The following is a 25,646-nucleotide window of genomic DNA, read 5'->3' on the forward strand; positions in this document are numbered from 1 at the left end:
TCACGTAGTCCTAATACTTCAGAAAACCCTCATAGAGTCCATGTGATAGTCCCCCCCCCCCATGGAGGTGTCTTTATATGCTGTGTGCTACAGTGGACATGTGTGTGTGTGTGTGTGTGTGTGTTTTACATATCTAATGACGAGAACATTTCCTGTTCAGAAACATTGTCCCTGTCTTCCAGAGTCCACGTGTCCCATACCCGAGTCCCCCATCAGTGTGTAGATGTGTGTTAATGGTTCCTGTTCTGTGTTACAGAGCTTTGAGTAGTCGTTGAGACTAGTAAAGATTTATAGGAACAGTCCATGTACATGTATATGTATTTATATACTATGATATACTACGATATACTCTGAAATTCTATGATATACTATGATATACTAAGATATACTCTGGACATTCAGCAGAACAAAGTAGACAACCCAGTACTGGTGGAAAGAGCTAAACAAAGCGTGATGAAGATGTCTGTGATTGGTCGGATAGGTGTGACATCACAGTGCTTTCTGCATACATAATGAGTGAGGTTGTGACGGAGTGACACAGCTCGTTTCCTCTTCGATGAGCAGGTGAGTCCAGACAGGTGAGTGTCCCGCTACCAGACATTAGCATTACTTAATATTAATAAGGATTTGGGATTTTATGTTTTTAGTCCTAAATTAAAGACACAAAATGTGATACTATCACAATTAACAACCTATGGCTGTTTCAATGCTGACAGACTGAACATTTCATATATTTTATATGATAACCTATTGTATCTTTTAAAGAATAACTGATTGTGTATTTTATATAATAACTGATTGTGTGTTTTATATAATAACTGATTGAGTATTTTATATAATAACTGATTGTGTGTTTTATATAATAACTGATTGAGTATTTTATATAATAACTGATTGTGTGTTTTATATAATAACTGATTGAGTATTTTATATAATAACTGATTGTGTGTTTTATATAATAACTGATTGAGTATTTTTTTATAATAACTGATTGTGTATTTTATATAATAACTGATTTTGTGTTTTCTGTAATAATTGATTGTGTATGTCCTCTGGTGTCCTAGTCATTATCAAATCCCTTTGGTATTTATGATTTAACATGAATGAATATGAACTGTCCCGTTTTGGATCTGCTCTAAAACAACGTGCTGACCACTAAGGTTTAGCTTCCTCTTTGTCGTCTGAAGAGCTCCTCAGAGATCCAGACCTCAGAGCTTCTAAAGCTTCACTCCAGCACAACTCCCACAATGAAGGTAAACCTGGAAACGTTGTGCTTTTTGGGACCCCCCCCCAGAGTACATTTACAGGCCTACGTTTACAGTACTCTTTCCCATTAAGTTCCTTTAAATCTGAAGGTCTAAGTGTTCAAACATCCAGAAGTTTTCATACCTTCCTCCATGTTTCAGCTGCTTCCAGCCGTGGTCCTGCTCCTGGCGCCGATGCTGACCAGCTGCTACCCCCCCGTCCTGCCCAAGGACTGCAGCGACATTTATAAATTTCAGAGCAACCGAACCAAAGTGTACACCATCTACCCCATCAGCTCCACATCTCCTGTCCAGGTAGATCTCCTCCTCTCTGGGACGATGGTGATAGTGTGAGACAGTGGCCCCCATTGGTCCCCCTAATGTAGAATAGGTATGATGATAGTGTGAGACAGTGGCCCCCATTGGTCCCCCTAATGAAGAATAGGTATGATGATAGTGTGAGACTGTGGCCCCCATTGGTCCCCTTAGTGTAGAATAGGTATGATGATAGTGTGAGACTGTGGCCCCCATTGGTCCCCCTAGTGTAAAATAGGTATGATGGTAGTGTGAGACCGTGGCTCCCATTGGTCCCCTAATGTAGAATAGGCATGATGATAGTGTGAGACAGTGGCCCCCATTGGTCCCCTAATGTAGAATAGGTATGATGATAGTGTGAGACAGTGGCCCCCATTGGTCCCCTAATATAGAATAGGTATGATGATAGTGTGAGACAGTGGCCCCCATTGGTCCCCTAATGTAGAATAGGTCTGATGATAGCGTGAGACAGTGGCCCCCATTGGTCCCCCTAGTGTAGAATCGGTATGATGATAGTGTGAGACAGTGGCCCCCATTGGTCCCCCCAATTTAGAATAGGTATGATGATAGTGTGAGACCATGGCCTCCATTGGTCCCCTAATGTAGAATAGGTATGATGATAGTGTGAGACAGTGGCCCCCATTGGTCCCCCTAGTGTAGAATCGGTATGATGATAGTGTGAGACAGTGGCCCCCATTGGTCCCCTAATGTAGAATAGGTATGATGATAGTGTGAGACAGTGGCCCCCATTGGTCCCCTAATGTAGAATAGGTATGATGATAGTGTGAGACCGTGGCCCCCATTGGTCCCCTAATGTAGAATAGGTATGATGATAGTGTGAGACAGTGGCCCCCATTGGTCCCCCCAATGTAGAATAGGTATGATGATAGTGTGAGACAGTGGCCCCCATTGGTCCCCCCAATGTAGAATAGGTATGATGATAGTGTGAGACAGTGGCCCCCATTGGTCCCCTAATGTAGAATAGGCATGATGATAGTGTGAGACAATGGCCCCCATTGGTCCCCTAATGTAGAATAGGTATGATGATAGTGTGAGACAGTGGCCCCCATTGGTCCCCTAATGTAGAATAGGTATGATGATTAAACCATTGTACTTTAAATATCACGCCCGATATATTCTGGGTACTGAGGCCTCGTCCCTACGATTTACGACCTGGACAGGATTGTACTCCTAATAGTAATATACAGGATTATACTCCTAGTAGTAATATTCAGGATTATACTCCTAATAGTAATATACAGGATTATACTCCTAATAGTAATATACAGGATTATACACAGGATTACACTCCTAATAGTAATATACAGGATTATACTCCTAATAGTAATATACAGGATTATACTCCTAATAGTAATATACAGGATTATACACAGGATTATACTCCTAATAGTAATATACAGGATTATACTCATAATAGTAATATACAGGATTATACTGCAATCTCTTAGTCCTACAGGTAGGTGGACCTGTATTTAAATGAACACACAGTAGCGGAGTTTATGTTTTTTCATTTTACTAATTTTTTTCGTGAGTCAGAGCCAGGCAACAGCTGTGAGGGAGAGCGTGTTTCCTCCGCCCCCGGGTTAGGGTAGTTTCCTCCACCCCCGGGTTAGGGTTAGGGTTGTTTCCTCCGCCCCCGGGTTAGGGTTAGGGTTGTTTCCTCCGCCCCCGGGTTAGGGTTAGGGTTGTTTCCTCCAGTCGGGGCTGTGCTGGACCCTGCTCTCTGGGCATCGAGTCAGCGGCTCCATCACTACATCCTTGGCACCCTGTCCTGTGCGATAGTGTGCAGACGCACACAGCCTAAAAAATGGTGCACACTTTTTTTCTGTCGTGTGTAGTCCTCCCCCCCCCCCACCTCCCTTTGTATACACGTTTCATAAATGAGGGCCATTGAGATCATGTCTGACAGAAATAAGTTTGGACTGATGCTGCTGATCACCAGATAGAAGTAGTCTTAGTTGTAATAGTAATCAGAGTACTTGTTCCAGCCTGTGTGAATATGTTGTATATATTGTGTTTGAAAGCCATCTGCTAATGGTTGTGTGTTTGTGTGTAGGTGTACATGGACTCTGTCGGAGGACGGTGGACGGTGAGTTTTTACTAAGCGTCAGTTTTGGTTCTGAGGTTCTTTCCAATTGCTCAAATACTCCAGGTACACATGGAGCACTACTCCCATAGTTGGGGGACATGAAGTATGTGGTTCATACTTTAAGACACAATAACCTGCAAAACCATACCCCGATTATTAAAAGATACAGGCTTAGTAAAGAAGACCAGAACCATACCCCGATGATTAAAAGACAGACTTAATCCAGAAGACCAAAACCATACCCTGATGATTAAAAGATACAGGCTTAGTTAAGAAGACCAGAACCATACCCTGATGATTATAAAATCCAGCCTCAGTAAAGAAGACCAGAACCATACCCCGATGATTAAAAGACACAGACTTAATCCAGAAGACCAAAACCATACCCTGATGATTAAAAGACACAGGCTTAGTCAAGAAGACCAAAATCATACCCCAATGATTAAAAAACACAGACTTAGTCCAGAAGTCCAAAACCATACCCTGATGATTAAAAGACACAGGCTTAGTCAAGAAGACCACAACCAATGCAAGAGGCCAAAGGTTCCACTCAGGTTGGAATATAGCAGAGGTGGACGTGTCTACTGCAATGTCTTCACTGAGTCTAGTCCACACATAGTCAAAGGTTAAATTGGTAGCTTATGTTAACAATTATAACCTGCAATACTTATACTGCAATATTATCACCTTTTTCAAAGACATGCTGAACTTGTTTGCACTCAGTAAGATCCCCCCCCCCCCCCCCCCCCTCCTGGACCGTGTCTTTCTGCCTTCCTGGAACGCCTCCTAATGCAGAACGACTTGAGAAGAACATGAAAATGCATTTCATCACACAGTACACACTGATTGATATGGAGCTATAAGTCCATCCATCCATCCATCTTCATCCTCTTATCCAGTATCGGGTTGCGGTGGACCAGCTCCAGCAGGGGACCCAAACTTCCCTTTCCGAGCCACATCAACTAGCTCCGACTGGGGGATCCCGAGGCATTCCCAGGCCAGGTTGGAGATATAATCCCTCCACCTAGTCCTGTGTCTTCCTCAAGGCCTCCTCCTAGCTGGACCCTCCACCTAGTCCTGGCTCTTACTCGAAGGCCTCCTCCCAGCTTGTCCCTCCACCTAGTCCTGGGTCTTCCCTGAGACCTCCTCCCAGCTGGATGTGCCTTGACTACCTCCCTAGGGGGGCACCCAGGAGGCATCCTCACCAGATGCCTGAACCACCTCAACTGGCTCCTTTCGACGTGAAGGAGCAGCGGCTCTACTCCAAACCCCCCAACCCAATGACTGAGCTTCTCACCCATTCTCTAAGGGAGACGCCGGCCCCCCTCCTGAGGAAACCTATTTCGGCTGGTTGTCCCCCGAATCTCGTCTAGTCCATATGGTGCAGTCAGACATACCCCTGTAAAATATGTAAATATATATGTATGTTATAAATATGTTGTATATGTATATATGAGGGATGAGATTTGATGTGTTATTTTATCAGACTGTGAAAAGAAACCAAGTATTCCCAGTGAAGTGAGATGACAGTGCAGCGTTGGTACCTTTGTGTTCCAGGTGTTCCAGACCAGGATGGACGGCTCAGTGAACTTCTTCCGGGGCTGGGACCAGTACAAGACCGGCTTTGGGAACGCTGCTGGAGAGTACTGGCTCGGTGAGGAAGTACACCACACTATACATGTACTACTGTTCATCTAGTACTAAAGGTCAGGAATACACAAAACTACTGTTCATCTAGTACTAAAGGTCAGGAATACACAAAATTACTGTTCATCTAGTACTAAAGGTCAGGAAAACACAAAACTACTGTTCATCTAGTACTAAAGGTCAGGAGTACACAAAACTACAGTTCATCTAGTACCAAAGGTCAGGAATACATGAAACTACTGTTTATGTAGTACTAAAGGTCAGGAGTACACAAAACTACTGTTCATCTAGTACTAAAGGTCAGGAAAACACAAAACCACTGTTTATCTAGTACTAAAGGTCAGGAAAACACAAAACTACTGTTCATCTAGTACTAAAGGTCAGGAATACATGAAACTACTGTTCATCTAGTACTAAAGGTCTGGAGTACACAAAACTACTGTTCATCAAGTACTATAGGTCAGGAATACAAGAAACTACTTTATATATATATATATATATATATATATATATATATATATATATATATATATATATATATATATATATATATCATGTGCTGTGTGTGTGTTTGTGTGATTGTGTGTGTCTGTGTGTCTGTGTGTGTGTGTGTGTGTGTGTGTCTGTGTGTGTATGTGTGTGTGTTTGTGTGAATGTGTGTGTGTGCAGGTCTTGAGAACCTCTACCAGTTGACTCTGAACCGCCCGTCCGAGCTGCTGGTCCAGATGGAGGACTTCCAGGGAAACAGAGCGTTCGCTCGGTACAAGTCCTTCTCCGTGGGGCCGTGTGATGGGTTCATACTGACGGTGTCTGGCTTCGTCAACGGAGGAGCAGGTGACGTCTCCACATCATCTAGTCTTTAAAGATGACATAGTTGGGTCTAAGGTGCAGTCAGAAGACATGTGTCTTTAGTCTGCCTGGTGTCTTCATCAGGGTCAGAAGAGATGTGTCTTTAGTCTGGGGGGGGGTATCTGTGTAGACTTCAGCAGCTCCCTGAACTTCTGAGGCCACCTTCAAATCAATTCAAGTTTAGTTTATTGATAATATCAAATTATAACAAAAGTTATGTCGAAACACTTAGACACAGTTAGAGCAGGTCTAGACCACTCCACATTTTACTGATAAAACAGGTCTAGACCCCTCTATAATTTACAGATAGAGAAGGTCTATACCGCTCTATAATTCACAGATAGAGCAGGTCTAGACCACTCTATAATTTACAGATAAAACAGGTCTAGACCACTCTATAATTTACAGATAAAACAGGTCTAGACCACTCTATAATTTACAGATAGAAAAGGTTTAGACCGCTCTATAACATGCTTTATGTTCTGATAGGAGGAGGTTAACATGCTCTATGGTCTGAGACCCTAAGACCACAGCTCGCCGCCGCAGCTTCAGCAGTGGAAACTTTGAACATTGTCCACTCAGGTTCAATGCCCCCAGCCTCCATAGGGATGCACGAAAAGCTCCGCCGGAGGTGTGAGTTGAAAGTTTGTCGGACAGGGGCCTCCTCCAGACTTTCCCAATTTACCCGCACCACCCTTTTAGGCTTACCAGGTCTGTCCAGAGTCCTCCCCCATCCCCTGACCCAACTCACCACCAGATCAGTTGACAGCTCTGCCCCTCTCTTCACCCGAGTGTCCAAAACATACGGCCTCAGATCAGATTAAACGATTATAAAATCGATCATTGATCTTCGGCCTAGGGTGCTCTGGTACCAAGTACACTTATGAGCATCCCTATGTTCGAACATGGTGTTTGTTATGGACAATCCATGACTAGCACAGAAGTCCAACAACAGACAACAACTCTGGTTTAGATCAGGGACCCGATCCTCCCAATCACGCCTCTCCAAGTATCTCCATCATCACCCACGTGTTTGTTGAAGTCCCCCAGCAGAACTAGGGAGTCCCCTACTGGAGCCCCATACAGGACTCCATTCAAGGTCCCCAAGAAGGACGAATACTCCGAACTCTTGTTTGGTGCATATGCACAAACAACAGTCAGAGTTTTCTCCCCCATCACCCGCAGGCGTAGGGAGGCGACCCTCTCGTCCACCGGGGTAAACTCCAACGCAGCAGTGCTCAGCCAGGGGCTTGTGAGGATCCCCACACCCACCCGGCGCCTCAAACCATGGGCAACTCCGGAGTAGGACAGAGTCCAACCCCTATCCAGGAGTATGGTTCCAGAACCGAGACTGTGCGTAGAGGTAAGCCCCACCAGATCTAGCGCTCCACCTCACTCACAAATTCCGGCTCCTTCCCCCAGAGAGAGGAGACAGTCCACGTCCCCAGAGCCAGTCTCTGCCGCCCGGGTCTGGTCCGTCAAAGCCCCTGACCTTCGCTGCAACCCATGTAGCAGCGCACCCGACCCCTTTGGATCCTCCCACAGGTGGTGGGCCCATGGGCTGGAGGGAAAAGTGCCACGTTGCTTCTTCGGGCTGTGTCTGGCCGGGCTCCGTGCCAAACCCGGCCACCAGGCACTCACTGACGAGCGCCTGGTGGCTTCATAACAGTGAAAGTTTATTGAGTGTTTCCTAAAACTATTGCCTAGAGGACGCATATATAAGGAGAGTAGAATTGGTCCAAGAACTGAGACTAATGCATGAGTCCGTGTAATCAAACTGGTGTCTAGGTGTTCTCATAATGTTGTGATTATACACTTGTTGTGTTTCTGTAGGAGACTCCCTGACTGGTCATCACAACGGAATGAAGTTCTCCACCTTCGACAAAGACCAGGACGCCTCTTCAGCGAACTGTGCCAGATTACACCTGGGGGGGTTCTGGTACAACAACTGTCTCCATGCAAATCCCAACGGTGTCTATTGCTGGGGGGCTTACGAGACTCTCTCTGCTGTTGGATTGGATTGGACCACCTGGAAAGGTTTTAACTACTCCCTGAAGTTCATCAGCATGATGGTCCGTCCCGTGCTGTAGGTCTCCAGGACCAATGTCCAGCAGAACATCACCTCATCTCTTCTCATCTCTTTCTCTTTCTTTCATTAAGCATTTAATCAACAACATGTATTTTTTTTCCTGAAACTGGACCCAGAACAAGAAAACCAGCTGATGGTAAATCTTGTTTCTGTCTGTGATGGTTAGAGCAGTTGCAGCTTGCTGTGTCTCCAGCTGGGCGTCTGCAGCAGGAAGTAGGGTTAGGGTCCAATTTGTCTCCAGCTGGGAGTCTGCAGCAGGAAGTAGGGTTAGGGTCCAATGTGTCTCCAGCTGGGCGTCTGCAGCAGGAAGTAGGGTTAGGGTCCGATGTGTCTCCAGCTGGGAGTCTGCAGCAGGAAGTAGGGTTAGGGTCCGATGTGTCTCCAGCTGGGTGTCTGCAGCAGGAAGTAGGACCCATTATCTTTAAATATAAACGCAAATATAGTCTGATCGGGGTGGTCACTGCATGGATGATAAAATGGGTTTAAAATGAAAAGTAGAAACAGATCTTTGCAGTTCAGGCCAGCCAGGTGATGTTTGGTGGAGGTGTGAAACTCTAAAGTGAATCTGTATCTGCTGGATGAGACAATAAATAATAAGCTGAGCAGTAATATCATCTGATGTCTTCACTTTGTCTCCTGAGGAGGAAACTTTATTCATAAATCAAAAGTCAAGAGAAAAAAATGTAAATATTATTTTACTACACTGGTGGAAGAATCAGTGCATGATTATAATATGTATGTATGTATATATATATATATATATTATATATATATTATATATATATTATATATATCTATATATATATATAATAATAATTTCACTTTAAACCCTTTAAAAGAAAATAATTTAAAAACCATGTTAAAATAATTTGAAAATAGGAAGAAACTTAAATAAAAAACCTAATGTCTATATTTAGTTTTAGTTTTTTATTTTCAACATAATTTTTTTGCTGTACTATGAGTTTTTATTTTTAAAAGTAAAATGTCATATAGTGTGTCAGGATTTATTTTTTTAAAGTCCTACTATGACATGTCGAAATATAAAAAGTCAGAGTCTAATGTGTTGAAAAATGTGATCAAATGTCATAGTTTACCAAGTGCAACAAAAGCGACGCCAATAGTCCCGACCAACCGCATCAAAAGCAACGCCGATAGTACCGACCAACCGCGTCAAAATGAACGACCAAGTGATGCCGATAGTCCCAACCAATTGACGCCAATAGTACCGACCAACCGCGTCAAAAGTAACGTCAAAAGTCCCAACCAAGTGACGCCAATAGTCCTGACCAAGCGCGTCAAAGGCAACACCGATAGTCACAACCAATTGACGCCGATAGTCCCGACCAAGTGACGCCAATAGTCCCGACCAAGTGACGCCAATAGTCCCGACCAAGTGACGCCAATAGTCCCAACCAAGCGCGTCAAAGGCAACGTCGATAGTCTCGACCACGCACATCAAAAGCAATGCCGATAGTCCCAACCAAGTGACGCCGACACATTTCATACTTTGTTTGCACCTCAGACACATTTCCCTTTGAAAGCATCAATTGCTTAACTTCCTTGTTAGTTTGTATATTTTCTTTATTCCGGAATTCCTTTCCTTTTGATTGGATATTATTTGTAATTCAAGTGCTTTGGCCGTTAGTTTGACCGATCTTTTACCACGTTAATTTTCCGTTTTGATTGACAGCTGCAGACAAGTCACTCATTTTGATATCGATTTAGCAGAACTGCTGAAAGCTTTATTAAGAATTGTAGCAGGATGTACCTGTATCCCTTTATGAGAAGGCCAATCTCTTCCACAATTCTTGTTTCGTCCTACCGTGATTCTTCTGCGGTGCTTTGCGCAGGCTGTCTCTCAGTCCAAGTGAGTGGTTCAGCCGACGCGGAATGAGTGAAGCGCGGCTCTGTCCTTCCTCTTGCAAATCCAATTGTTCTGTCTTTTGAAGCTAGTTTTTCAACATTATGTGGTGGCAATCTGTCCACAAATAAAGCCACTGGGTGAAATTGGAAGCCCTCTCCAACTCTTGCTGGTGCAAATAATGAGGTCCGCCGTCGTCGTACCGTTAATCCTTTAGTGTACAATAATTTTGGGTAAAAGCCCATACAAAAAGAGTGGCTTGAGTGATTAATAGTTGAGAACGACGAGATCTAAAAACATTACTCTCACACAGCTGAGGTTGAAAAACTGTGGCTTCCCAGATCCAGATTCCCCTTCCACCTCACCTGTGATTCAATTTATAAACTCTAATAAGCACCCACACAGGTGCGCAGGTGACGTAACAAACAAACTATTCACGCAGACCTACCGCACACACACACACTACACACATAACAAACGTGTATAGCCAAATTGGCCATTACAAATCTCTTTGGATAATGCACAGATCCTTGTGGGACTCCTTGACTAACTTTGGCGTGCATGGAGGATTCATTGTTAACATGTACAAACACTTTAATGCAAATTAAATGTTCAAATCTCTGTAATAAGATTTGATGGTCAATGGTATCAAATGCAGCGCTAAGATCTAATAACACAAGTACAGAGATAAGTCCTTTGTCTGATGCAATTAGGAGGTCATTAGTAATTTTCACAAGTGCTGTCTCTGTGCTATGATGAACTCTAAATCCTGACTGAAAGTCCTCAAATAAGCTGTTGCTATGCAGAAAGTCACACAGCTGTTTTGCGACTGCTTTCTCAAGAATCTTAGAGAGAAATGGAAGGTTGGATATAGGTCTATAGCTAAAACATCTGGATCAAGGTTGTACTTTTTCAGAAGAGGTTTTATTACAGCTACCTTAAAGTGCTGTGGTACATAGCCTGTTAATAAAGATAGATTGGTTATATCTAATAGAGAAGTGTTGACTAAGGGTAAAACTTCTTTAAGTAGCCTAGTCGGGATGGGGTCTAAGAGGCAGGTTGATGGTTTAGATTTAGATAAAATAAATTGATAAAGATCAAGTGAAGCAAAGCAGTCTAAACATATATCTAGTTTTACAGCTGTTTCTGAAGTTCCTAAGTTTAGAGATAAGTCAGTGCCAGTTAAAGGCAAGTCTTGGTGAATTTTGCTTCTAATAGTTATAATTTTATCATTGAAGAACCTCATAAAGTCGTTACTACTAAGAGCTATGGGAATACTTGGCTCAGTAGAGCTGTGACCTTCTGTTAGCCTGGCTACAGTGCTGAAAAGAAACCTCACTTCACTTTGACAGGCTATGGTTCAGGTCACATTTATATGCAGATTATGTAAAGAAAAAGCATAACAAAGAGGTTCCGTAGCGTAGTAGTTATCATGTCTGCTTTTCACACAGAAGGTCCTGGGTTTAATCCCCAGTGAAACCAAATTTAAGGTTTAAAGTAAGAAACACGTCCTCTTACCACCTGGCAGGTGTCCCTTGAAAAGTCTGAAAAAAGGGAGTGAACTACGCTCGACAATCAAAAAAAACCTGCTCCAAAGACATATTGTCTATCTGAAAGACTTCTTCACTACTTTTGCTTTGGTTTCACTTCTTAGAACCTGACCTCCATCCATTTTATTCACAGTATTGTTCCGATTATGTTAAAGATAACCTAGTTACAGAGGTTCCATAGTGTAGTAGTTATCATGTCTGCTTTACACGCAGAAGGTCCTGAGTTCAATCCCCAGTGGAACCAGACTTTTGGTTTACAGTATAAACTATGTCTTGTTACTAACTGGCAGGTGTCAGTTGAAAAGTCTTTTTAACTTGACACCTAACAACAGGTTTTCCTGTTGTAAGGTCAGATCTCAAGACGTATTTCAGATTAGACCTTTACAGCAAGTCCCGTTCCCTTTAAGTTTAAGGCCTTGGGCGTCTCCAAGAACCATAAAGAGTGTCAGAAATGAAGACTTGGTTGAAGCTCCAAAGGCATTTTCATCTCCTCCGGAGCTCCATCCATTATTTTTACAGTATGGTTAAGATCACATTTATATACCAGTCATGCTAAGGTTGACCATATCCCAGAGGTTTCATGGTGTAGTAGTTATCACGTCTGCTTTACATGCAGAAGGTTCTGGGTTCAATCCTCAGTGGAACCAGAATTTTGGTTTGAACTAAGAACCATGTCCTGTTACCACCTGGCAATTGTATTTGAAAAGTCTTGACAAGGGAGTGAGCAACATTCAAATTAAAAGTGCTCCAAAGACATTTAGTCTCTTATCTGAAAGACTTCTTCACTTCGTTCACCATTGCATTGTTTTAATTTTTTAGAACCGGAGCTACAGTACAGCTAATTTGACAGGCTATGGTTCAGGTCACATTTATATGCAGATTATGTAAAGTAAAAACCTTATCACAAAGGTTCCATAGTGTAGTAGTTATCATGTCTGCTTTACACGGAGAAGGTCCTGGGTTCAATCCCCAGTCAAACCAGCCTTATGGTTTGAAGTAAGAACTCTGTCCTGTTACCACCTGGCAGGCGTCCCTTGAAAAGTCTTTAAAATGGAGTGAACGTCACTCGACAATCAAAAAAACCTGCTCCAAAGGCATATCGTCTATCTGAAAGACTTCGTAAGTGCTTTTGCTTTTGTTTCACCTTTTAGAACCTGACTTCCATCCATTTTATTTACAGTATGGTTCCGATTATGTTAAAGACAGCAGTTTCACAGAGGTTCCATAGTTTAGTAGTTATCACATCTGGTTTACACGCAGAAGGTACTGGGTTCAGTCCCCAGTGGAACCAGATTTATGCTTTAAAGTAAGAACTATGGATATGGTACCACCTGGGAATTGTTATTTAAAAAGTCTTAAGAAAGAATTGAATGCAGATAATGATATATAAGCCCATGTCTTTTCAGAATCTCACCTGAAGCCATTATTTTTCCGGTATTGTTACGATTTTTTAAAGATAGCAGTACGTCAGAGGTTCCATAGTTTAGTAGTTATCACGTCTGCTTTACACGCAGAAGGTCCTGGGTTCAATCCCCAGTGGAATCACACTTATGGTTTGAAGTAAGAACTATGTCCTGTTACCGTGGCACAATTGTTATGTGAAAAGTCAGGAAAAAGGGCTGAACAACAATTGAATAAAAACCCCCAGCAATGCTTTTTTTCTCAGTCAATTAGGTCAAAAGTTATACATAGAATTGTAGAAATTAAAGGAAACTGGACTTTCTTAAAGGTTCTCCAAATACGTTTCGCCTCTCATTCTTGGCAGTGTATCAATGGATGGACTATTTCTGGATTATGGACTGTCTTTGTTGTTTGTATAGTGATATATGTCAAAGGAGTGAGACAAGTCGTGCCTTTTACAGAGGTTTCATAGTGTAGTAGTTATCACGTCTGCTTTACACGCAGAAGGGCCTGGTTTTCAATCCCCAGTGGAACTGCCTCCTCTACCACTCCACTAACCCCCTACACCCCCTCATTGCCTCCTCCCCCCCTCTTTTGTTCCCACACCTACCTCCTCACTCCCCTGTAGTCAGCCCTCCTCCCATTTCCCCTCCCCCCACTGACACTTCAAGCTCCCCCCCCTGCTTCACATTCACACCTGGCCAGGTGAAGAGACAGCTGGAGAGGCTACACCAGCGCAAGGCTGCTGGCCCAGACGGCATCAGCCCCAGGGTCCTGAAGACCTGCGCCAGTCAGCTGTCTGGTGTTCTCCAGTACCTCTTCAACCTGAGCCTGAGCTTGCAGAGGGTGCCGCTGCTGTGGAAGACGTCTTGCCTTGTACCAGTCCCCAAGAAGTCGACTCCATCTGGCCTTAAGGACTACCGCCCAGTGGCTCTCACATCCCATGTGATGAAGGTGCTGGAAATGCTGTTCTTGGCCTCCCTGAGGCCGCACGTGAGTTCTTCTCTGGACCCTCTACAGTTTGCCTACCAGCCTCGTCTGGGAGTGGACGACGCTGTCATCTATCTTCTGCAGCGAGCTCATTTGCACCTGGATGGCGGTGGCAGCACTGTGAGACTCACATTTTTTGATTTCTCCAGTGCATTCAACACCCTCCAGCCACTGCTACTAACTGAGAAGCTGCGGGTGATGGGTGTCGGTGCGTCAAGTTATGTTACTTGCTTTATTTGACAAGAAGTCAGCAGCACCTAACAGAAGTTATCTCAGGACAGTTTACATATAGTGAAGATCTAGACCACACTGTGTAAATGACAGAAACCTAACATTTCCCAAAAGAGCATGCATTTGTTGTTACATATATAAGGAAAAATTTCTTTTTAACAGGCAGAAATCTCAGACTAAAACTGGCTCATGGTGGGCAGTCATCTGACACAAACAGTTGGGGGAGAGGGTGAGGGAGAGAGAGAGAGAGAGAGAGAGAGAGAGAGAGAGAGAGAGAGAGAGAGAGAGATAATTGAATGAAAAGATGACCGTTGGTAATTATGGCAGCAGTAAAGGTAATAGAACTATTACTAATAATAGTAGCAGTAATAGTGCAGGGCGTCCAGCAGGACCACGGCAGCAGCTGCATCCACAATCCAAGGAAATCTGAGAGTGGAGAAAGCACAAGGGCTTCTGGAAAGAAGCAACAAGTATCAACAACAACAATAAAGACGAAAGGCTACACACATCCTTGCAGGGGGCACCCAGATTTGAACTGGGGACCTCTTGATCTGCAGTCAAATGCTCTACCACTGAGCTACACCCCCACACACGCCATGGTGGACATGCTTATGGTGCAGCAAAACAATGGCTGGGCCTCCACCATGTGGTTACCTTCACAGTCTGAGAAAGTATCCAAATCTCATCTACTGTATGAAAGGCAGTTACAGTTTTTTACAACTGCTATGACAGATTTTTCAATACTTTTAACAAATTTCCAAAAGTCTTAACACAATTAGCACTACATCTGCATGTGTCAGCTAAACAATTACAGTTTTTTACAATTCCTATGACAGATTTTTCAATACATTTAACAAGTTTCCTGAACTCATCTTTTGGAAATTGATCTTAATTGCTTAATTTAATAAAAAAGAAAAATCCAACTTTTCGGACACCAGCTTTATTGCCTAGCCGAAGTAGCTGTTAGCTAAACTAACATCGTTGGCTTTCCGATGGAGGCTAACAGCTAACCGCCACTGTGGAACAGACTGTGCAGTGCCGTAAATCCTCGTACATCATGATTATCATCAGCGTGTGCGCAAACACATTGCAGAATGTGCAGAACGGATCGTGGAGGCAGGACGGATCGTGTACCAACATACGTATTTCTACTGAACCGGTGAACTTGGGTGACGTAATGCCCCAGTGGCCTAATGGGGCCTGTTGCGTATAGGTGGCATTCGCTGACAGCCAATGAAGTTGCAGCAGTATAAGTGCTGTCCGAAGTGCTGAACCAGCCGAGTTTTTTTCCTGAATATTTAATTATTATCTGGACGAGGTTCGAATCCCAGTTGGGGCTATGTCTGTGATGCATTATTAAAGATAAATAGGTATTTATTAGAATTGTTTATCTTAAGTCAAGTAAATACCTTAAACTATTCATTTTAAGGTAGGGTATGATCACAAAAAATACTAAAGCAGAACAAAACTAAAAAAATATAATAACATGGTTGCACTTGACTTACTCATGGCTATTAACCACTTATATGACATTTTCTTAGTATGTGTAACATTACAATTTCTCAAAACCTTTAAGTCCTTTCCTGCTACGCCAGGGAATCCGGTGTGAATGTGAGGACTGTTTGGGCCCTGCTTCAGTTCCATTCTGCAAAACCGACACTTGCGACCTGTGAGCTGGGGCTCCTGTGTGGGGGTCCTTTTCCTCTTTTGCTGTCCTCTGTCCTCCACCCTTTTCTTTGTGGCATCCAGTTCCTGCTGAAAGAACTCTGTCTGTGCAAAGTCATTAAAGGGCATTTTTGGGTTTGTCAGACCTTCAGCACCATAGGCTTTAAAAACCTTTGTGGAGCAGTAGAAATACCTGACAGGTCCTTGCTGGTAAAAGAAGTGGACGGAAGAACCATCATTCTCATACTGTGACTTTGGCTGGCCACAGGAAAGACAAGTTTTTGTCTGTGATTTTTTTTGTGCTGGCTGTTGTTGTTGTTGCTGTTTGTCCATTATGTTTCTGACTATTTTCTCAATAGAGTCTGGAGTTAGAGGTGTGGCCTGGGTCTGCACAGGAGGTGGTGGTGGATTAACAACTGGAGCAGACATGGTAACAACTGGCACACTGGTAGTCTTACTCCCCTTGGTCAGAGAGTGCCAGAGTTCCTGCTTCTCTTGCATTAACCTTAAGTCACACAGTAATGCTTACGACTTAATATAATGCTAACTTCTACTCACCACGAACATAAATAGACTATAAACAAACACATGAATAAACCCACGGTTTAAGGTTAACGTTACATTAACTGTAGTTAACATGTAATCCACCCGAAAGTGGCGTTAACATGAACTGTGACTAACTTTATAGCATTCATGTAATGTTAAAATAGAAAACGTCAGACAGGGACAACATAACATTTCTTCACACGTTTGGTCATTTAACATCTTTTCAATCATAATCATATAAATAACTTACCTTTTAGCGTAATGTTCAGCGGAGCTCTGTCGGTGTGTGCTGTAAATCCACTGTCCACACGAGCACTGAGAGAGGCCGGAAGCTTCACTTGCTAAACTGCTCCAGGGCGAAAACGCCTCCAGTGCGCATACTAGCAGCCAAGGGTATAGTACATCTGTAGTGGTTTAGCAGTACCATAGGAAATGAATGGGAATCAGTTTAGGGCGTTTTAGCTAAATAATTCCTGAGTGCCGCCGCGGCTAATCTTCAGCTCATTAGATGGTCAGTTAGCTCTATCTAGTGGACAGATAGTAGAACTCCATCATCTGATGAAACTCAGTACACAGAGACCTCAAACTGTCTGACAACAACAGGAAGGTGACAAATGTGAAGGAGGATCAGTCATATCCTGATCATCCAGACAGATTTGACATCTGGTCTCAGCTGCTGTGTAGAGATGGTCTGACTGGTCGCTGTTACTGGGAGGTCGAGAGGAGAGGAGAGGTTGATATATCAGTGAGTTACAGAGGAATCAGAAGGAAAGGAGACAGTAGAGACTGTGTGTTTGGATATAATGATCATTCCTGGAGTCTGTTCTGCTCTGATGAAGATGGTTACTCTGTCTGTCACAATAACGGAAGAACAGCCCTCCCTTCCTGCTCTGTCTCTAACAGAGTAGCAGTGTATGTGGACGTTCCTGCTGGCTCTCTGTCCTTCTACACAGTCTCCTCTGACTCACTGATCCACCTCCACACCTTCAACACCTCATTCACTCAGCCTCTCTATCCTGGGTTTATGGTCTGGTCTGGTTCCTCAGTGTCTCTGTGTCCTCTGCAGGACTGAGAGTCTCTCCTGTGGACAGAAACACTGACTGAAGATCAGCTGCTGAACTCAAAGTTCAGTCTGTTCACCATCACACACACTCTGCACTGTGAAGCAGATCTGAGACTCAAACACAAACACATGCATCTGATTTCATCTCTGATTATCAACATTTGAACTGTTTGACTAAAACACTTCATGATATGTAACATCTAAAAAATAATCAACTGGTATTGGTCACTATTATGTCCTTTATACTTTGTAAATGTGGTAAACAAATGTTTCTATAAACAATCATCATATAGTCTAATGTTTCTAAATGCTTTTAATAAAATGTATACGTTTTCATCATTTGTTCATTTGATCATATCATGATTTCATTCATCAGTTGTCTCTCTTTTCATGTTATGTTGCCTCACAAAGTCATAATTAAAGCCAGAAAGTCAAAGGTATAACTACTAGGGGGGGCAGTAGCTCAGTCCGTAGGGAGTTGGGTTGGCTGATTTATTCATCTGTTTTAAATGTCGGGGAATGTGGAACAACTTAATGCAAAATGAATTCAATAAAACAAGGCCACATGCTGATTATTTGATGGATGTATTCTTCCTGTTGTGTCTGGGTTTCAACTCCTAATTAAAAGGTAAAGTTCCTGTCCACTAAAGGTTGTGTTGTTGTCTCTGACAGACTCAGATTATTATTCTAAGTGTCTGACAACATTATGGGATGGATCCCTACAGAGATAGACCTTTTAAATAAAACGTAAGATCCTTTTAGTTTAACATGAAACAGCCCTGAAACCACCATCACCAAACCCACCAGACTCCATGTAAATAATCACTACTTTTAGCGTGTATAGAGCAGCATATCTCCACCAGACTCCATGTAAATAATCACTACTTTTAACGTGTATAGAGCAGCATATCTCCACCAGACTCCATGTAAATAATCACTACTTTTAGCATGTATAGAGCAGCATATCTCCACCAGACTCCATGTAAATAATCACTACTTTTAGCATGTATAGAGCAGCATATCTCCACCAGACTCCATGTAAATAATCACTACTTTTAGCGTGTATAGAGCAGCATATCTCCACCAGACTCCATGTAAATAATCACTACTTTTAGCGTATATAGAGCAGCATATCTCCACCAGACTCCATGTAAATAATCACTACTTTTAGCATGTATAGAGCAGCATATCTCCACCAGACTCCATGTAAATAACCTGGGGTCTTATTTATAAAACTGCATGTATAATAAAATAAAATAAATCAGATTTATTAAAACCATGCTTATGCACATCTGTAAGTAATATTTTGTTTATAAATCATATATTATCTACAAGTGTGCATATGTGAATCAGCATCTTATCCCTCCCTGCACTTTTAATTTTAATATGTTGTTATTTAAAGCATACCTTGTGTATATTTCAACCTGGAGCCTGTTACACAAAACCAGGATAAGGGATTAAGCCGGGATATTCAAGTTATCCTGGATGAATTTAGCTTTGACTCGGTTGCACGAAACCAGATTAAATTAAACCCAGCCAAGTTACCATGGAGATTAATTCTTTGTGGCTAGCCTGGTCCAGAGCAGGCTAACAGCCAGGCTAAGATTAATCCTGGAGTCTCATGTGTCAAATCAGCTGCCGTCTGATCCGAAATAAACGTGTTTAACAGTTATTCTGTTGTCTTCTGCATGTGTTCTGCTTTATTTTTATTAACATACATTAGCCTACTTGTCACTATTGTTGTCGCGAGTTTTATTTAAACCCTACTACAGTTGTTTAGATGTTAGAAATGGTTGCACTGGCACCCTGATGCGGAGTGGGACCTTTCCCGGTGGGACAGTACTGTGTCAAAGCCTGGTGTGTGGCCGCTGGTCGGTGGCTGTTGCCTGCCGGCGGACCTGCGAGTCGCATCAGTGTCCACTCTCTCTGTAAAAGTAGAGATGAGCAGCGCAGCGTCCGTGGTCTCAGCCTCAGGTTACAGGACGCGCTCCGGAGATTAAGTGTGACGATATTAATGTAGCGATATTCAAAGATGATGATAATGGCAGACTGGTCAGAGACCAATACATTCATGATTTCATTTTCTTATTGCTTATCCTTCTCTAATAAAGGACAGTTTGTGTTACTCCTTAATAAGTGGGCCTAATGTTTTTTTATTATAGCTTACATTGGTTTCATAACCTTCTCAATTAGTCTCACATCCCTGGACCAATAACGTGGCCTAGATACAGTACGTATGTAGTGTAGTTTATAGTCATCACGCTGGGAACACCACAATGCTTCTTAATCTTTTTATTTTGGTGCGGTCACTGGTCAGAAGAATAAAAAAACATGAATATTGTTTTACAAATGCTCACAGCGAGTATTGAAGTCACTTACTTCTATTTCTAGTTGTTGTCCCTTTCTGATTGTTCTGTATGAACATTAATTGTACAAAGAATTAGATATAGCTTATAGAAGTGTGTGCATATGGTTGTAAAACATGTTCTTGCGTTGTGAATAAGGGTTTGAAATTAAGCCTATAGTCCGTAAATAAAAATAGAAACATAAAACTAGCATATTTAAAGCAATTAAAACACAGTGTAGCCTACAACTTTGTAAAAATGTGGAGTGACTAAGGGCTAAGTAGATATTTTTACATCCATACACATTCAGTCGGTCCGCTATGTTGGGCTTTTTTTCTCCGTTTGATAAGAGCCGTTTTTCCCTTTTTGCATATTCTTCCCTCCTCATTACTTTCCGTTAGAAGCTGCTGCTCATTGGGTGAAACATATGGCGCATGCGTCTTCTCAATTCTGCATCAGTAAATCTGTGATCGATACCGTGGTCTATTTGAGAAAGCCGTGAACGTGCACTTATCCCAGCTATCTACACCTGGCTAGACATAGCTCCACCTGTTCATCCTGGCTCGGCAAACGTGTAACCGATTAAGCCGCGATGATCACACTAAGTCAAGCTGCGCTTTTTCAGTTATCCTGGATATCTTTCTTCTACTTTCAAGCAACAGGCCCCTGGTGTGGAATTAGAAAAAATAAAATAAGAACCAAAAACAAAGTTATTACTAGAATACAACAAGAAACAACAACACGAGCGCAAATGACTAGGAGCCAAGTTACCACAGTAGTGCATGTAATGATCTGGCCCTGAAGAGGCGGTCAGCCCGGGTTTATGTATTGCCGTGGGTGATGAGTGATGAGGAACAGCTGAGTGGATGACGGAACGTAGATGGAAAGCCACGCCTCTAGATCCCCTGGAACGCCCTCACGGCAAGACAGACAAGACACACAGAAGAAAGGGAAGACACGACACAGGTTGGGGAATGCAGCAGACCACAACACTTAGCCCTCGTGACAGGAACAATGCACCAGATGACCTTCTATCCAAGCAGGGAGATTTGGGTGCTGGCAAGATGGATGTAGGTTGCCCATTGTTCATTTAGACTTACCAGCAACATTGTTATGATACAAACCTGCTTGAAAAACAGCCACAATTCTTTTTAAAGAATTGTGCATGGAACACAATAGATTGGGAAGTTTCAGGCATGCCACTCCTTACACTCCTTTGTCCTTTGGCTTCTTCATCACTCTTCTTTGCACTCGTTCCCACTTGGACCTCCACAGGAAATAAAAGATGGCTCGTTCCAGGTCTAAAATCTCTTTTCTGGGTGGGATAAAGACAAAGCTGATGAGTAAAAGCGAAGGTAAGCAAAAGCAAGTACTAAAGGCTCGGCCAAAAAGCAAAGCCCACCAAAAAAAGTTTCAACTCATCAGCGTTCCCCTCCAAGGAAGTCTTTAGTAAAAGGCGAAAGACTTGTGCATTATGAAGAGAAACCAGAGTGAGTACAGCCGTCTGATCGAGAGCAGCTGAAAACCCTAGTCGACCCAGTCCAAACCATCACGGTAAGCCTCACTGGGTGTCCAAACTAAAATGATAAGAGTCAACTTGGTAAACTCCTTACTGATGTTTATATCTGTACTCACAATGCCCTGTTTTTAAAACACCAGCCAATCACAAGTGTCACATGTGAATAATCAATGTGTGAGAAATCAGGAAGCTCACATAAAAGATAGTTGCAAGGTCTACCAAATATTTAACTTTACAACCTGTAAGCTGTAAGCAGAGTAGAGTGGCGCAGCAGCAGCGTGCTGGGCCCATAACCCAGAGGTCGATGGATCAAAACCATCCTCTGCTAATGGCTCTGCTTTGTGTCAACATTGAGTTTCTTTACAGTTTGTTGATCACAAAACATCTGTTTCTGAAATGAAATATCTCAACCTGCTGAAGGGTAAACTTAATGGCATGTCAAGTTTATTTCATCCATAAAAATGGAAACTACAGTTCTCATACCTGTCCCATGAAAACTGGAGCATAATACAATAAATATACTACAATACAGTAAAACAGAAACTGTAAAACATGTACATTTAAAGTGCTTGTTGTGCTTTTTGAGGTATAAAAGAGATGGCTTAGTTTACCATTATGTTCACCACTATACTATCATTGCTGGACAACGCAACGTTGACCACATCTTGTCATTGAGACCAATTTTTGCATTAGTTACCATGAACACAAGGAAATTGCCTTTTAATACTTTTCTCTTTCAGAATAAGAGCTTTTGCAGCTCTTCTTCAGACCGAACAATAACACTAGCTGGAGACGCCGGGGATTGAACCCGGGGCCTCATACATGCAAAGCATGCGCTCTACCACTGAGCTACATCCCCTGAACGTTTTCAGAGTTTCTTTTAACTTTTTCTGAAATCATCGAATAAGAGAAGAAACCTGGGTGAAATGTGTAATACTTATGTTGTATATGGTTTCAAAATATGGTGGTGGCTGGAAATTGAACCTTGGCAAAATGCTTGCACTGCTGTGGTACAAATCTAGTCAAAAAGTAACACATCTGTTGCCTTTCTGCTGCACAATACAACGCTCCCTGCAAATCTTGTAACACAACTGGGCATTGAGAAATGCCTTGGTGGAGACGGGTGGCTTCCAGTACCTACGAGATAATACAATATTGTTCATGAAGCCACAAACTATGTAGGGTGTTGTTTTATTGCCCCGGATCCCTAACAGGGAGTATACCTCCTTCAATGTTTGTTTAGTTTTCTGATTGGTTAAGATTTCTGTGGGGACCCCTACCCTGGAAAAATGTTGAGGTGAACTATTGGCCACTTGTCTTAGCCTTGGTGTTTCTGAGGGGGAAAGCCTCTGGGTGACAAGTTGCTTAAGACAGGTTTGTCCTTCATAGTCAAACCTCCGCGGTCCGAGGAGCAATGCGCACCACAGCAGACACCAACACGGAGGCAGTGACAGGTTAGGTTATAAATGTTCAAAGAAAATACTTTTAGGTGTTATTTGCATGTTTACATACCATATTTTTCAGATGTGAATGAAATAATTACGTTTTACTATGCCATGATATGAGTTATTGAAGCACCTGGGCAACTCAAGTGTATAATTAAACACGTTAAATTGTACATTTTGGTGTTATTTAGTTTTTCTAAAGATATCCTAACACAATACCTGCATTAAAATTGCAATTAGGTGTTTATCATGACAGATTATAGAGTTTAGAATCTTGCGGTTCCAGTACTTTTGGAATCCCGGCAGTTGTAGTGTTAATGTTGGAGACGCTACTCGGAAAGAAAGAAAATCAAAACAGCTGTTCCCTTTTTATTTAGTTGCTTGGTTTTATTTTAAATTTAGCCACTAGTTTTATCTTGTGTTAAAATCATAGCTAACTGTATGCTATTTCTAATCGTTTTTAAAGTTTTATTTTATTTCTGGAAATCAACTCGCGACCCCCCCTCTCTGGCTCGCGACCCCCCTGGGGGTCCTGACCCCCACTTTGGGAATCACTGATGTAGTTTAATTTCATTGTTTTTTTTTTTGTTTGTTTTTTCTGCAGTATATGGTGAAGGATGAGAATGTGCCGCGTGACATCCATGTGTTTAAATGTGTTGTCCAAAGAGTGTCGGCTCAGAGCGGCTACCGAAGGAAAGAACAGGTGGCTGTCATGTGACCTGAGGCGGGAGAGGGAGCGTCACTTGGCCGAGGAGAGTCGCCTTCAAGCAAAAATACTATTACTGGAAGACCAGTTGTTTCTGGCCACAACAGTGTTTGATGGTAAGTGTTCGGGTGTAGTTGTGGTGTGCATGTTGTCTCATTTATAACTGGTCTTATGGTTGATTTTAGTATTTGTTAAACTGAAGTAAAAGTTACCATCTTACACTTAAAGTAATGTTACCAGCAATAGTTCAGTAAGTTGAACATGAATATTTATTGTTCTGATATTCATTATGAAATGTAAGTGTCCTTCTGTGTAACAGTCTGTTTACAATGTTGCATATGTAGATTGTGATTTTGGACAGTAAAAGCTAAAACAGGGACGCTACATAAAGGTAGTTATTACTTGCATTTAATCTTCAAATATGCGTCACATCGCCTGAAATCTTAGACCCTCAGGATTCAGATAAGACCACATTCAAAAAATACTATGATATAAGCAGGTAAATAACTGCAATCAAGTAATAATACTGAAAAGGAAAGCAGCAATCAAAGTGTGCTAACTTACCTGCACATTCTTACATTTACCCGGTTCGGCGACATTGTGCCATTGAGTTTTTTTTTTTTTTTTTTTTAATGAGTCGCCACCAGTCCAAGGAATAGTAATATCAAAGCCATTTTGTCCAAATCTAGCCATTTGTCTCACAATCTTGAAGTTTCTGACCGAATTACAATGTAAACACGGGAAACAGTAGTTCACTTCCGCACATATTTTCCAATCTTTTTCCTCAAGCGAGAAGTCTAACTCTAAATTTGGGTGTTAACATTGTTCTGCAAAGTCTTACGAATCAAACCAGACCTCTCATGAGGCAATCTGTTCCCGGGATGCAGAGATGGACAGCTTGGAAGCCAATGAAGTCTGGGCATTCGATTTGGACCATCCTCATTTCGATCAACAGTTATATCAACCAGTATCAATGTCATGTTGCGAGACCCTCCTATCTCTTTAGCCTATGAAGAGAAAAATCCATCCATACAGTAGTTATAGTGTGAAAACTGATTTCTGTCGGAGTTTGTAAGCAAGGGGGAAGGGTGCTGTGTGTGTGCGTTTGTGTGCTTCTGTGTGCTTGTGGTCGAGCATGTACTGTAAGAGTGTGGATCCTTGTGTGGACCACATTTCTGTGCTTAGTCTTGACATCTATTGTAATTAACATAAATTCACCTGGGCCTTTATAGAAGATTACACTGTTTTCTTTCTTGTAACTCCCTTTCATACAGTAGATGAGATTTGGATACTATCTCAGACTGTGAAGGTAACCACATGGTGGAGGCCCAGCCATTGTTTTGCTGCACCGTAAGCATATTCAACATAGAGTATGTGGGGGTATAGCTCAGTGGTAGAGCATTTGACTGCAGATCAAGAGGTCCCCAGTTCAAATCTGGGTGCCCCCTGCAACGGTGTGTGTAGGTGATCATCTTTATGATAGTACTTGGGGATAAAGGATAAGAGCTTGCATTTAACTAATGTTGCTTCTTTCCAGAAGCCCTTGTTCTTTCTCCCCTCTCAGATTTCCTTGGATTGTGGAGGCACCTGAGTAGTGGATGCAGCTGCTGCCGTGGTCCTGCTGGACGCCCTACTATGCCCTGCACTACTACTATTATTAGTAATAGTTCTATTACCTTTTCTGCTCCCATAATTACCACCAGTCTTCTTTTCATTCCATTTTCTCTCTCTCTCTCTCTACTAAGTAACATTTGCAAAAGTTAGTGGTGGGATTTGAACCCACACCTCCAGAGAGACTGGAGCCTAAATCCAGCACCTTAGACCACTCAGGCACACTACCTGCGCAAACCGTCACACCAAATCGTGACACACACACGGACCGTAACTAATGGTATGATCGTTAATGTCGTTGGAAACAAACTTTTGCAAGGAAAAAGTCAATACTTTATTGAAAAAGGCCAGTACTTAATGTCTCCACCTGCTGAAGAGTAAACTTAACAGCATCTCAAATTTACTTCATCCATAAAAATAGAAACTGTGCTCATACCTGCCGTAACACCCATAAACACT

General features: G+C 42.4%; 1 protein-coding gene and 8 non-coding genes across 9 annotated transcripts; 6 read left to right on the forward strand and 3 right to left on the reverse strand.

Moving 5' to 3' along the window:
- The first annotated feature begins 3,642 nt into the window (after positions 1–3,642).
- On the forward strand, positions 3,643–8,326 carry LOC116676778 (microfibril-associated glycoprotein 4-like). Its single transcript, XM_032507668.1, has 4 exons — positions 3,643–3,669; positions 5,227–5,323; positions 5,986–6,150; positions 7,999–8,326. The coding sequence occupies exons 1-4, from the start codon at positions 3,643–3,645 to the stop codon at positions 8,253–8,255; spliced, it is 546 nt and encodes a 181-aa protein (XP_032363559.1). The 3' UTR covers positions 8,256–8,326.
- A 3,510-nt stretch (positions 8,327–11,836) lies between these two features.
- On the forward strand, positions 11,837–11,909 carry trnav-uac (transfer RNA valine (anticodon UAC)). The gene has a single exon. It is a non-coding gene; the product is annotated as a tRNA-Val (tRNA).
- A 330-nt stretch (positions 11,910–12,239) lies between these two features.
- On the forward strand, positions 12,240–12,312 carry trnav-uac (transfer RNA valine (anticodon UAC)). Its single transcript has one exon. It is a non-coding gene; the product is annotated as a tRNA-Val (tRNA).
- Positions 12,313–12,573: 261 nt separating this feature from the next.
- Positions 12,574–12,646, forward strand: trnav-uac (transfer RNA valine (anticodon UAC)). The gene has a single exon. It is a non-coding gene; the product is annotated as a tRNA-Val (tRNA).
- A 491-nt stretch (positions 12,647–13,137) lies between these two features.
- trnav-uac (transfer RNA valine (anticodon UAC)) lies at positions 13,138–13,210 on the forward strand. Its single transcript has one exon. It is a non-coding gene; the product is annotated as a tRNA-Val (tRNA).
- A 1,592-nt stretch (positions 13,211–14,802) lies between these two features.
- trnac-gca (transfer RNA cysteine (anticodon GCA)) lies at positions 14,803–14,874 on the reverse strand. The gene has a single exon. It is a non-coding gene; the product is annotated as a tRNA-Cys (tRNA).
- A 6,410-nt stretch (positions 14,875–21,284) lies between these two features.
- LOC116676779 (U5 spliceosomal RNA) lies at positions 21,285–21,400 on the reverse strand. The gene has a single exon (XR_004328829.1). It is a non-coding gene; the product is annotated as a U5 spliceosomal RNA (small nuclear RNA).
- Positions 21,401–22,212: 812 nt separating this feature from the next.
- Positions 22,213–22,284, reverse strand: trnaa-ugc (transfer RNA alanine (anticodon UGC)). The gene has a single exon. It is a non-coding gene; the product is annotated as a tRNA-Ala (tRNA).
- A 2,668-nt stretch (positions 22,285–24,952) lies between these two features.
- Positions 24,953–25,024, forward strand: trnac-gca (transfer RNA cysteine (anticodon GCA)). The gene has a single exon. It is a non-coding gene; the product is annotated as a tRNA-Cys (tRNA).
- The last annotated feature ends 622 nt before the right edge of the window (positions 25,025–25,646 follow it).

This window comes from Etheostoma spectabile, unplaced genomic scaffold (genome assembly GCF_008692095.1).
Source record: "Etheostoma spectabile isolate EspeVRDwgs_2016 unplaced genomic scaffold, UIUC_Espe_1.0 scaffold00003722, whole genome shotgun sequence".
Lineage (NCBI taxonomy): Eukaryota > Metazoa > Chordata > Actinopteri > Perciformes > Percidae > Etheostoma > Etheostoma spectabile.

Excerpts from the sequence above, each read along its gene's own strand:
- LOC116676778 (XM_032507668.1), top strand. The coding sequence starts at position 3,643 with ATGGACTCTGTCGGAGGACGGTGGACG. Across the intron at positions 3,670-5,226 it reads CTGTCGGAGGACGGTGGACG|GTGTTCCAGACCAGGATGGA; the intron begins GTGAGTTTTTAC and ends TTTGTGTTCCAG. Across the intron at positions 6,151-7,998 it reads CTTCGTCAACGGAGGAGCAG|GAGACTCCCTGACTGGTCAT; the intron begins GTGACGTCTCCA and ends GTGTTTCTGTAG.